The sequence below is a fragment of the Danaus plexippus genome, chromosome 19, assembly GCF_018135715.1.
Source record: "Danaus plexippus chromosome 19, MEX_DaPlex, whole genome shotgun sequence".
In the NCBI taxonomy this organism is placed as follows: domain Eukaryota; kingdom Metazoa; phylum Arthropoda; class Insecta; order Lepidoptera; family Nymphalidae; genus Danaus; species Danaus plexippus.
In genome coordinates, this window is record NC_083549.1 from 3,993,869 (window position 1) to 4,007,621 (window position 13,753).

Genomic DNA, 13,753 nt, shown 5'->3' on the forward strand with positions numbered 1-13,753 from the left:
GGAAGACCTCCTTTCATCTTAAAATGGCACGACGAATTTGTTTAAAGCCAAGAAATTTTTCTACGCGATTGGGCACTAAATATTTTGTCAAGTTATGGACATCACGAAGCAAAACATTTTTTTTTTATTTCGAGTTTTTTCTGTATCCTTGTAAAACGATCACGACATTTGATACCCGTGTGGATATACAGTTAACGGGCAGTTGATGCAAAAATTTTAAAATTCGCTGGAACCCTTTGCTAAGTGATTGATTATATTCATACCGGATACCTGCCACAGAGTACATCCAAGATAATTCTTAACTTCGAAGGATAAATTCTATCTAATCATTACAACATTCGGTTTAAATTCATGCAGAAAAAAGTACTATAACTGCATCTTTGTCAATTAATTCACCTTATCCTAAATAAAGCTCTTAAAATTAAGCTCCAATCGTAGTACCAATATTATTATATTATGGCAAATAAACCATGTGAGAAAAATCCTTTGCCCAATATATTGTTTAACTTATACAAAAAAATTGTTCACAGGAAAATTATATGCATCTCTCGGTAAACGAGGGGGTAGGATCGTTGGCAGTGACCTTCAGAGTGGTTCCGCGTCGTTCAGAGTACGCGCCCTGATGCCAGTCGCAGAAAGCTTCAAGTTCGCCATGGAACTGAGGACCCATACCTCAGGATTGGCAGCGCCACAAATGATGTTCAGTCATTGGGAGGTAGGACATTATTATTATATTATATTATTCGAGCATGTTCATATGAAACATAAATTGTTTTACTATTTTTAAACTTATCATTTTCTTTTTTTTTTATAAAACATGAGATATTACACATTAGTCTCTTACATCAAATCATAAATATGTAGAAATCAGCTGTTCAAATTATACTTCATAAGCTCCTACAACAAATATAGATTCTAACAACTGTTTGTGTGAGATATAGTTTACAATAAGTAGCTTAATTTTTTATTGGTACATGCTGTATTGTTATTTTATTTCACATTTACATGTTAAATCATAATTACACATACCATTTATACCTAACTTTATACTTGTAAATGCAGATAATCGATATTGATCCATTCTGGAGGCCGCGAACCGAAGAGGAATATCTTCACTGGGGCGAGAAATGGGACGGAGTTAACAGGGCGAAGGCCTATATGGACTCCGTAAGAACTAGAAAGGGACTTGCTACCGACAAACAACTTGTACAACACGCGGAGAAACAAAGGACTTTGTCTAAAAAGAAATAATTATAAAGATACTAAAAACGTTTTCTTCCCTCAAAAATTCTCTATACGGTGACCAACTTGATATATGATTGCTTTATTTTGTATTTTTATAAGATAAAACATTCATTAAAGGAACTGTATTGTTGTTAACATTTAAAGTGTTTTGTGTTCCCTTGTGAATGTTTTTCATTTATACTCCTTATATGATAAGTATGTAAATGAACGGGAATTTGAGTTAAAACCTCATTACTCTGTATAAACACAATGTATTCCCCTTATACAGACTGGCATTTATTAATAAAATTATTGAAAGTATGTCCATAGCAACTATTAAACGTTTCTGTTTAGAAATTGTCTCTTTCATTATTTATCCTAACCTTGTGTGGGTTATGAACACCCTGTATGGATTTCTGAACGTAAAGTATCATACTTATAATGTATGTAGGAGAGATGTTTTAGATTAAAATTGTTAAAAATATTTTCTATACAAGTGTAATAAATGGGAAGTAAATAAAATTATTTATTTTCTTTGCTACTCCTTTGCTTTGATTTGCTTTTATAAACAACTTTTTTTTTGGTTTTGACTTTTCTTTTGTTAGAATTAATAGACAAATCATTTAAGTCTTTCAATTATTCAGAAGGTGAACATAGCTTTTTACAGTTGATTAAGTTATGTTACTTGTGATATCAACAAACCCATTAATTTAATTTATTAAACCAATAAAACAAGAGTAAATATGGTCGATAAAGTCCTTTATCTATTATTTACATAAAATAACAAACAAATACCAATTATATCATACAAAATTACCGCATAACAAAGACCTTAACATACGACAAATTAAATTAACGAATTCATGATTGCACTTACACCGTCTGAACGAACTTAGTTAACAATGTTCCATACACCAACATGACCTTCAAAATGAAGACTTCATCCAAAAGAAAACCAAGTCTATAATACAATTTTAATCGCATATATTTGTAACAGTTCTTGATACCATATTTTATTTATACATAACATTTGTTTGATTGTCCATAGAAACAACACTGTGTTCATACATGGTGTATGTCGACAGACAGATCTACATAAAAATTGTTAAAAATTATACGGACACAACTCAAGCCTTCGCAAACTTTACATGATAACTATCTATGGGATATTGTACAATCACTAACCTACAATTTAATATAAACTACTGTTTTGTCTTTGGCAATAATTATCAGAAAACAGCCCAAAATATTTTAACTATTTGCCATACAAGTGATACTTTGGCACACCGGTAACAGCAGTGGAAAGATATCTGTCTATACAGAAATATATAATAATAAATTAAATAAATAATATGTTTAATTACTTTACATAAGAACGCTATGGAATATCAGATGAAAAGAAAGTAACATCAATGAACATGCAAGTTGAGCTTTACTACAGACTAGAATAACAAATAATATGAAGCTTCTGATTGCACTCCCTTGTTGGGATACTAAATACAGCCGTTGAGCAATTTAGTGAATACAATCTTACTATTAATAATGCAATCCAAAATATATTATAAGGTTATGCCTCATACAAACTGAACACGAATGCACTGCTACCAGAAGTACAAGGTCAATAAAGTACTGGCAAGATATATTTGGCCAATCATAAAAATAAAATTAATACATTTGTCTCCCGTCGGAGCAGGGAAGGAGCTTTTACGGAGCATTTATATTTAATATCAATAATATTGTCTTACTGTTTTTATTTCATTTTAAAACAATCAGCTTTCATTTATTCAAACTGTCTCAAGGAATGTCGTTCGCTATTATCTAGCACCAGCTCTATATATCACATTCAAAATTATTATTTAATTCCTCTTCATATTTTTAAACAGAATCACTTTTATTATAAAACAAATGCATTTTCATTAAAAACTACACTTCTCCGATTACTTTTAGAAGCGAAGCATTTTTTAGTTTATTATATTTGATAATTATAGAATTTTTTTGTTAAAAATGACCATATTAGGAATTAAAAGTATTTATAATAATAATAATGAATCCGATATTATTAAAATGAATAAATAGTGGTAACTAGCCACAGACAACTCGACCAAGCCACGGTTCAAATTACACTGGTACATACTTAACCTAACGTGTTTGACACATTCAATATGACCTACGCCTTATAGGCTTCAATTTGTTACCGTATATACAAAATCACATAAACCAGAACATCTTTGGATAGTTAACTCAACTATACTTAATAGAATATAAAAAAAAATCCCAAACAAATCACAGAACGCTACGTAAAAGGACGTGAAAGCGAAGCAGGTCCTAAAACGAATGTGGCTCAACTAAAAAATGATCACGATCATTCACGAACATGATCATGGTCATTCACGATCACTTCACATATATGACCACGATAACGACAACTTTCACTAACATGATCACCTTCCCAACCACTTCCAAGAACATTACCATGATCATGGTCAACCATGATCAACAATGATCACGAAGGTCCGTAATGTATTGCCCACCCGTTAGGATCCGTCTTGCTAACTGACGACCGTCTCGTTTGGTACATCGAGCTCGACTTCCATATTAGCTTGAGACATATCAGTCAAGATCACTCCAGACAACGCCTCCAACGACTGTCTCACCTGCAAACATATAATATATATATATATATGTGTGTTAAACATGTTTGCACACGTAGGCACGTGTGCGTTCATCGTATACGAGAATGTGTCAGTGTGTGCGTGGGTCGTTCGGGTATATAAAGAACATCTCACCTTAGCCAGCAGCAGTAGATTGGTGGAGAGGAAGGCGTGCAGTTCACCCGCAGCTCGTCCGTGTAGCTTCGCTCGCCATCTCACTAACTCCGCGTACAACTCCTCACCGGACACGTCATCCTGGAATGACGTTACATAGAGAATAGAGAATGTCAAATAATTATTCTATCCTAATTTTTTTTTATTTCATTCTAATAAAAGTGATTGATTATAACTTTTTAATGCACAAGCTAACACATGGCTTGTGATATTTGGTTCCCAAAACAAAAATTATATTGAACGCCACACTTAGACATGAGAGATAAATTATAAGAATAATTATTGGATATATAAAAACAGAAATATAAAAAGGACCAGAAAAATATTCAGAAGTTTAGGGATCGTCGGTTTCTCATAATACTGGTGGATAGAAAAAAAATGTACACAATTTTAACTAATATTAGCGTTTAACTGTATTTTTATTGACAATGAGTTTTTTTCAGCTAAATTTTTTTTAATGTTCACTTAAATTATATGATTTATATACAGCTCTCATCATATACCGTTTATTAGGGTAACATCGAGCAGTTGTTAATTCACAGTTTCAAAAAAAAAACTCATTCGAAAGATCACAGATTCAATGTTTAATTTACAAATGACTGATATTAAACTATATTTCAGAGTTATTTTGAAATTAAAATCGCTACAACAATATTAAACCATTCACTACTTACACTATTATCAACATAGTACAGCGTGTATGCAAAATATAATGCCGAGCACGTTAGTAGTACGGCCAGCGCTAGCAGCAGAGCGTGCCAGTAGCGCGGCGGACGGCGAGGCGGCGCGGCGCCCGTCAACAGAGCGGGTTGGATTACAGCCGCACCCGCTAGAAGAATAAAGAGTTATATATATACACAGTATATAAAAATATATTACTAAGATGTAGCTAAACTGTTACAGTACTGACATATAAGACGTGAAACTATTAACAATTATTTAGACTGTGATAATACAAAGTTGGACGTAGACTATAATATTACAAGCACTTATCTAAATTGTTTAGGTCTTTATTAACTAGACTAGTCTAGACTGTGACACTAACCGGCTGCTATAATGGCGTCTGGTTCAGGTCTCATAGTGTCAGGAGCGTCAACGGTGTCAGCGCCACCCGAACTGCTGTCATCGAGCGAGTACTCCGATGCTTCTATCTCCGAAGTACGAAGTTCCTGGAATTATTATAATAATATTATGAGGTACACGTCATTAAAAACTATATATATGTATAAACAATACTTAGGATAATTAAAAATACGACCTAATCTTGAATTCAAATACACAAAAAATTATATGTACGTTCATATAAAAAACCCAAACTAGTAAATAACAATGAACATTAGCTTAGAAGAACGGGTCGACCTTGGAATTTACCGGATCTTAATAAATTCGTTAACATTTTATGAATACATTTGATTCGCTTATGAGACAAGGTTGTTCGTGTTCTTTGAGCATTCGAGAAGATAGCTGTCAGAGATATTATTACTCAATACAATGCGACAGAATCAATAGAAATGCATCAAAACAATGTACAACATATTTATATATTAAGGGCATTTGTATTAAATAATATACTTAGGACATATATATATTTTTTAATATTAATATTTCCTTTATTTGTTACAGCATATTTTTATCTCTATTACGTATTTGAATTCCGAAAAAGTCCAAAAAGTTATCGTTTTAATTAAAAAATACACTTGAATAATGTGTCTGGCGGGTTATACTTACTAATAATAAATATTTGTCTATATGACCTTTGCATATACATTAAAAATATTTCGTTCTTATTTTAAAAATAGTTTCTTACAAAAAATATAAAAATAAATAAATGCCATTTAAAAATAAATTGATTGCTGGTGAATGGAAGGAAATATAACAAAAGCTATATAAATATATATATTGTAATTTTATTTATATTAAACTTACCGGTGGTTTAGGCACTGTTAGTTCAGGTGTTCTCGCTGACTTCCATACATGCATCATCAATTTGTAGGTCGAGTCCCGAGATAGCAGCGATCCGAAGACATGCCTCTCGTCTCGTGTGCACACGCCAACAGCGTTGGGTATTATACGAGCCACCTTCTCCTTCGTTATACGTAGAACTGATGACGTAGGGATTAGTAACTGCAATTATACAACTTGGGGTCAGGATAATTGTTACTGTGACGTACATACGAGATAAAGAACACAAGAAGATTAGTATAATCTGTAGTTTTTTGCTAGGCACATGTACCATGTGTAGAAGAATAATAAAAAAGCTGTGTATGATGACTGTATGTATATAAATTTAACATATAGAAAATGACCTTTTCCCAAAAGATGTAAATAAAATATTTCAATTTGCATTTACAATAGCAAATTTTCCGCTTTTTTATGCTGTAATTTGAATGTTAACATCGTATTAAATAAATTCTGCAAATTACCTTTTGTTATGGTAGAATTTAAAGAATCAGCGGACTGATATGAATATGCTATAGATAATGGTGTCATTAAAATATATTTAGACTTATATTTTTTTAATACCAAATATCACACAACGTCATAACTAACACAAACTATATTTATTGTGGCTTTACGTGTATTTGTGTGTATGAGAGTGTGTGTGTGTGTGTGCGCGCGCGTGTGTGTGTGTGGTTCTTGATGCACACATAAAAATATTAAATTTTTGATATTATAGTTATTCAACTCCAAGGTTAACCGATGTTTAAAGTATTTAACACAAAAACTAGAAACTTTGAATAATAATGATTACTTTTATATTTATTCGTTTTAAAATTATTATTTAAAAAAAATATATAAGACGTTTGTATTTACAAATGTTCTGGAATGTTCCATGAACAAATTCATTTTCTATTTATAATAAAACAATTAAAGGTTCAAGGGATTGTTGATACATTTGTTGTGTAAATCCTTAACACAATTGAAAGAAAATTGGTGAAGCCTCGATTCCCAAGTCATTTTGAACTTAGCACTATTAACTCCTAATTATAATTGGTTTTGCTTAAGATATCGCGTTTACAAAAGTTTAAACAAACTAAGACAAAATTCGAAAAAAAAATATACGTCTAGCAATGTTTTTCTATTGACGTAAAAAGATTATGTAACGTACAATTTATAATAATGATATTGATTTGTTAAAATAATATTCATACACTCGTTGCTTTGACGTTGTTACAATTACACGGTACTTGTGACGAATGTAAGGTTGTTTGTTACGGCTTTTGAAGGACCTGGTTGGGTTTTATCTGATGGTATTATAAGAAAGTTTTTTTTTCTGTCTGTTTAATTTAGGTTTTTTTTTTATTGCATCGAAGTTGTTTCTCTTGATCTCGTTGTAACATAGTATTTAGGTCAGCAATCATTTGGTTATTTTCGTGGAGTTCTGTTAAATAATTGTGAGTTCACCATCTGTTAGCCGTCTAGTTGTACTGCGTATACTCACGTATAGTTTGGTAGCAGTAAGACATTTTATTGGTGCTTTATTAATGTTCGGATAAATCAGTTTAATTATACCAACATACGAAACATATTTAAAGTTTTCCTCGTTAAAATCACTGACCAAATAAAATGCGGTACATATTTCCATTTCTACATACATTGTGTTGAGGGTAAATCTTTGCAATTATATCGGATTCCAAAAATAACCAAAGTTAATTTACATTCGTATAATTCTTGAAAAGGTTACGTCTAAGGTACGAAATTCTTAAACAAAAGCCGTTTATAAACAAGGAAGCTTTGAAAACATATATTAAAAAGAAAAAAATTCTCACCTTGGTGACGTAGCCGAATACGTTTGAATAGAAAGCGAAGTAGTTCTTGGTTATATACAGATGTCCTTGGAGAAGAAGATCTCCGACCAGCGCACATGAGTAATCTGAAAAACACATTTGTTACGAAATACAAATAAAAAAAAAATTCAAAGAAGTAATTTATTTTAAGTAGTTCTCATATCCAAAACAAATTAATCATAAGTCTAAAGCTGTAAAACAGGTAAAAATACAAAGTGTACTACCGTTCCACAGTTTATATTGAAGTTAGCCATGAACATTATTAATCGTTGAGATCAATACTTCCGAGAACAGGATAGCTTGGGAAATGTATTCATAGCACGTGGATATTTTTTTTTTTTAAACGAAGATTTTAAACCGTTGTGACGTCATGGAAATACGAATTAAAATTTCCAGCTCGCGTTCCAAATATGAAAACAAATTTACAGTTTTTGAATGACGTCAGTTTAATGTCCCATTTATCTCTAAAAGGTTAATCTTACGAATTTCTATACTAAAATGTATTTAGAATTTGTAAAGTTTATATGAAGTTTTTTTTACAAATTAATAATCAGCTTTTTAACTTGCATATAAGCATTTGCTGTTTTTTTACTTTTAGCTTAAAAATATGGACTACATTAAGATTGTTTGTGGTTAACTTATAGAAAAAGATTAGGGTAGTTTGAAGAAATCTCCTACCTGATTTAAACGTAAAAAAAAGGACCCGAATATTTTTGCCTCTTTAGCTAATTGATACCGCTGTCAGGATGTTACTTTACAACGTACTTACAATCTTTAGGTACGTAGAAAGGCTAACCTTATGAAACGTTAAATTATTGTTATTGAAACTAAAATAAGGTTAAGTCGTATTTTGATCAAGTTTTTTTTAAATCAAATATAATTATGATTATTTTTTTTTAATTAATATTTTTTTTATTTTATCATCGAGCTGATACATAATGGTTACTCACAGTTGAGAACCCGTTCCTCGGGACCAACTTGAGGGAAGTGTCTCATCAGCTTCTTCTGCCTGGACTTGCTGGGCTGCTTGCCTTCCGTTGCTTCATCACCAGACAAACCACGCATCGACGGCGCCGAGCCCGACAGCGCTTTTACATTCCTGATAATACACACATTTAGATGAATTTTTCGTAAAAACATTGATTATTCTGATAGATAATTGCAAATATAGATTCCATATATGCATTAGAGACATCAAGATTATGCAAACCGGATCTTTTCTGGTTTGGTATTGATAAACAGAGCCAATTATGATATCAAAATATCATCTTATGAAGATATATATATTTTTTCCTTAATGATCTGTCTAAAATATCGTAAATTTAATAATATATATGTACATATTTCTCTCACAGACAAAACACGACCAATCGTAATGTATCAAATTACCGTCTCAATTATAGCATCGTTTTAATCAAATTTTGCGACAGTAACACATCGGCTCTAAACTTTTAAAAAATAAATTATCGTCCTAACATTTTCGTAAAATCAGTGCTAAATCCGTAACCAAACCGACAAGCATCAAAAGATAATTCAATTCGATTATACCGTGACTGACAAACGGTCAACGGTAAAGTTGAAATAAAATCAAAAGCAGCTAAAAGAAATGGTGCAATACGCTTACAAACATTTTGAAATAGAAATTTCGCTCTGATATTTTACGTTCGAAAAAATTATATAAATTTTATACGTAGGAACCACGGTTATTATTACAACATTAAAAATAATTGAAAAATTCAATGCGAAATTTTGTAAACAACACTTTAAAGTAAAACAATTAGTAACATACTTTTTAAACAAGAAAACACCCATTTTCTATCAAACAAAATGCAAAGCACACTTTATTAGAGTTCACTAACAGGACAACTGTATGAAAACGGAGACTGTTCCAGCTTTTATGTCCCAATACTGAATTTTAAATCCCGATGCAAAACATACATATACAAAATAAATTTAAAAAATGTTGAGCAAATATCAACCTTAAAGCAATCATAACAGAGGCTATGTAACAAATAAATAAAACATGACGGGACCCACGCATTACATTGTATATTAATATGACACAAATAGAAAAAAATACTGTTATGATACAATACACATTTTAAATGGAAAAGATTTAAGATCATATGCTACATATGTCACGGGTATTGGAAAGTTTGTACAGAATATATCTGATGGGAACAGGCAAAGGAAATCTGAGATGACCTGCGGAAAGTATTCTAACAGAAATTACCCTATTTATATTGGTAACATATTTTCACTTAAATTTGTGACATATATATATGTGTCACAAATTTACATCCTTATTTTTAATATTTATTTTTTTATACATAAATCGTGTTTACTCACATTATTACAAGACAGATATAAACAAATACATATTTGTTATATTTAGTTAATTTTTCGACATAAAAAATCTTTAATTTCCTTTTATGGATTATTCAGTAACATTTGAAATTTCACAGTTAGACTTTGTAAATTATAACTTGCATATTGCTAGTATAAAGTGAATAGCAAAAATTTTATGGACTATAAAAAATTTAATATAAATAAATCACAAAAACTATGTTCGATCAAGTGGGAAAGTCTGCGGCTAACATAAATATTTATACAGACACGAGATACGGGACCTCAATGCCAAGTTCAATAAATAATCATGTCAGAAGATGCTTAGATCATTCTGTATTTATACATATACATATGTATTTATATCAAATCTAAAATATTATTTAAATTTCATATGAACTAGGGCATAGCTCTTAATTTGAACGCATCTAAATACCTATATAAATAGAACGCATACATTTCAAACAGTTTCTCACCCCTGATTCGCTACATTGACGATGCTGCCCTCTCCACTCGACTCGTCTGAATATTCGAAAGAGGCATTGTCCACCATTATACCGCCTTCATACATCACATACTAACACACAAACGTTCAACAAACATCGGTTTTAACATTCCCACAGCAGAAGATGGAACAACAATTTTTATCATTATAACCGCTGACAATTTATATATTCTACAGCTGTGACGTCTGCATCAGTTGATAGACTGTGAATGAATGAATGAAATACAACGACTTATGTGACGAGGAATAAACCAGTTGACCCCCAATTACAACGTCAATGATCAATGATAAGATTAATGAAATAAAAATTTTCAATTTTTCTATAGGTACTTTTTTTAAAGGTATTTTTTTGAGGACGCAATAATTTAATCGTTAACTACATAGAAACAGTTTTATGTAGTTTGTATTGGAATAGCATAACACCAACTAACTCGCACTGTAACACATGTTTTATGACAACACACTTGTACTTTTATAAACCGGTGAAGCTGGTAACGTTTATTTAAATGGAAAATAATTTATATTCATAATACACGCATCAAAACCTCACAGAGGTAGCGTTCTGCCCGCGCTCGTAAGACCAACTGTTGATAGAATGCTTACGTTCAACACGTTTTGATTGTGTATCGAATACGATGTAATTTATCGCCAACAACGATAAGATAGTGTGTTCCCAACCCGTAAAATTTGATGGTTATATATAAAGAAAATATAATGCAGTTCTAGTAAACAACGAAGATCTCTCTGGATATTAGTTCAACGAACTATAAGCGCAAGTAGAGGAAGTATGCGATAAGCAAATACTAGTTGGGAGTTACATCGAAAACAATACGGAGAGTGGAATGGGAATAAATATCGTACGATCGGTGAAAGAAGCGAATTCCGCGCCGACATTCACCTTTGGGCAACGCTCTACAACGGTACAAAGAGATTGTTAGTCAAATACAGCAGATTGTATAAAGTACGCGCTATTAATGTTTAGAACGGAGTAAAGAGCGTCCGTTTATAAACACAGTAGTGATCGGACGAAACAATGGACATGTAAATCAAGAAAATATAAAGACTACTGTCCCAATCACAATATCAACCAATGATAACTTATGTGTATCAGGAAGGCTATAGGGAAGCAGGTTTAGATAAATGAACTTAAATTGTGTTTTATGCACTTCTGAATGAAAGTTGTAACACAAGAGAATTACTTACAGATATATATAGGAAAACTATTTTATACAAAGTATCATCACGTCAGATGCGCGGGCGCAGGAGTGTAAAGCAGTCAATTTAAAGCCATAATAAAAACATTAGTAGCAAATATAACGTTTGAGTTATATAAATACTACATTTAATCGCAGATATATATTAGATATTAATAATTATAAATTATGAAATATTATTTTTTCGGATACTACGCTTTTTTTATTGTTTTATTTCTACATGTTCCTGACGTTTCGATTACTTTTCAGCAACCGTGATAATCCGTGAAAAGTAACCGAAACTTCGGGAATCCGAGAGACTTAATTTCATTCAAATGTGTAGACTCGAAAATTTTAGATATCGTTAGTTAATAACAAGTTAAGGAAACAGAAAACCTCTCAATGTTATTAGACCTCAAAGTTGACGACAACTTTCTAAACAGATGAAATTACTCCTCTACAAAAACAACGCTAATGTAATGGAAACAACTCTGTCAGTCTGTAACAGTTCTACAGATGAACCGCTAATCCTATTGCAATGAAGTTACAAGACTTCGGAGTAAGATTTTGTAGTACTTTTGACTTCAATTTATTTTATAGTGATAAAATATCATAATTAAAATTTTATTACCATGTATTATTAGAGAAATTTATTATTTTTCTATATAAGGAACGATTACTGTCCGAATATTGTTATACTTATTTCTTATAAATATCTTATTAATTTTCGTATATATATATATATATAATTTGTTTTGTTGTCGCTACACCGCGGACGAGTCAGGTACATCATATTATTAATTAATTGAACAAATGGACGCAGCTAGTGATTCCAACACACAAACATCCGTACATTATCAAATATCAACTATCTTTATTAGACTTGCTGTCATTATTCTGTGAATAATTAAATATGAAACTGACATTTAACGCTTTTGATAATCAGGAATCGGAAATACATATTTTACTTATAACAGAAATCGAGATTTCTGTTGACGTAATTATGAATGTGCTCTGTTGAAAAGCAAAATATATTCAGACAAATATCAGTTTTATAATTAAATTTCTTAGCTTTTTGTATGATGCTTTGAAGAAGTCGAATGCTAACGTCCTGCAAACCAAAATATACGGTTGTTGTTCTAATTATTTTACAGAATATATGTGTATTTTTGTTCGTTGAATCTTAAACAGATTTGATTATTTTGGCAAAAATAAAATTTACAGTATGTGAAGTTAAACTATTCCTTGCAGAATTTACTTGCTTTGAAATAAATTTGCAAAGAAATTTTTAATTTTGTGTTCAGATGTGTAAACGCACATTATGTTTTTGAGCTTTTTATTATAGAAGTGATAAATACGTCTAATGTAAAATATCCTTAACTTTATTTTTTCTATTGTATTCTATCTATTATTATTGTTCTTATACTATCTATTCCTTCATTTCCGTTTCCTTATAGAATTCGCGAACGTCAGCTGTGGTTAGTCAATTTAATATATTAATTGATTGATTGACGTCTACTCGATCAATGCGAAGTTAGTGTTACTTTGCAAAAACGACAGACAAGGAGTTTTAAATTAGGTTGCTAATATAAATCCCGTTTTAAAAGACATGTTAAGAATAATTATTATTAATATGAAGTCATCACGACGGAAAATATAAAGAAAATGTTATCTGTAGTAATTATCTGTGATATCATATTTTAATTCAAATATCATTTCAGTAACATTAAAAATGACATTGTATTTACATTTATAACCAATAGAAGTTCTTTTAAACGATAATGTGTTATTACGTTAACAGAACTAACTCTTCTGTAAAGATCATTTGGAAATAGTAACTTGTTTCAAAACTTAAATACACATATGCATTCT

General features: G+C 31.1%; 2 protein-coding genes across 9 annotated transcripts in view; one reads left to right on the forward strand and one right to left on the reverse strand.

Moving 5' to 3' along the window:
* The window catches only part of LOC116767839 (elongation factor-like GTPase 1), a 62,119-nt gene extending 60,373 nt beyond the window's left edge, over positions 1-1,746 (forward strand). For both annotated transcript variants that reach the window (XM_032658325.2, XM_061523592.1), the window contains exons 10-11: positions 531-715; positions 1,063-1,746. In XM_032658325.2, the coding sequence (XP_032514216.2) occupies positions 531-715; positions 1,063-1,251 (374 nt within the window). In that variant the 3' untranslated portion in view covers positions 1,252-1,746. The remainder of the gene's footprint in view (positions 1-530; positions 716-1,062) is intronic.
* Positions 1,747-1,966: 220 nt separating this feature from the next.
* LOC116767897 (GRAM domain-containing protein 2A-like) overlaps positions 1,967-13,753 on the reverse strand; it is a 42,881-nt gene continuing 31,094 nt past the window's right edge. For all 7 annotated transcript variants that reach the window (XM_032658421.2, XM_061523595.1, XM_061523593.1 and 4 more), the window contains 7 exons: positions 8,788-8,936; positions 7,820-7,923; positions 5,976-6,173; positions 5,095-5,218; positions 4,724-4,878; positions 4,011-4,130; positions 1,967-3,878 (listed from right to left, as the gene is read on the reverse strand). In XM_032658421.2, coding sequence (XP_032514312.1) covers positions 3,774-3,878; positions 4,011-4,130; positions 4,724-4,878; positions 5,095-5,218; positions 5,976-6,173; positions 7,820-7,923; positions 8,788-8,936 — 955 coding nt within the window. In that variant the 3' untranslated portion in view covers positions 1,967-3,773. The remainder of the gene's footprint in view (positions 3,879-4,010; positions 4,131-4,723; positions 4,879-5,094; positions 5,219-5,975; positions 6,174-7,819; positions 7,924-8,787; positions 8,937-13,753) is intronic.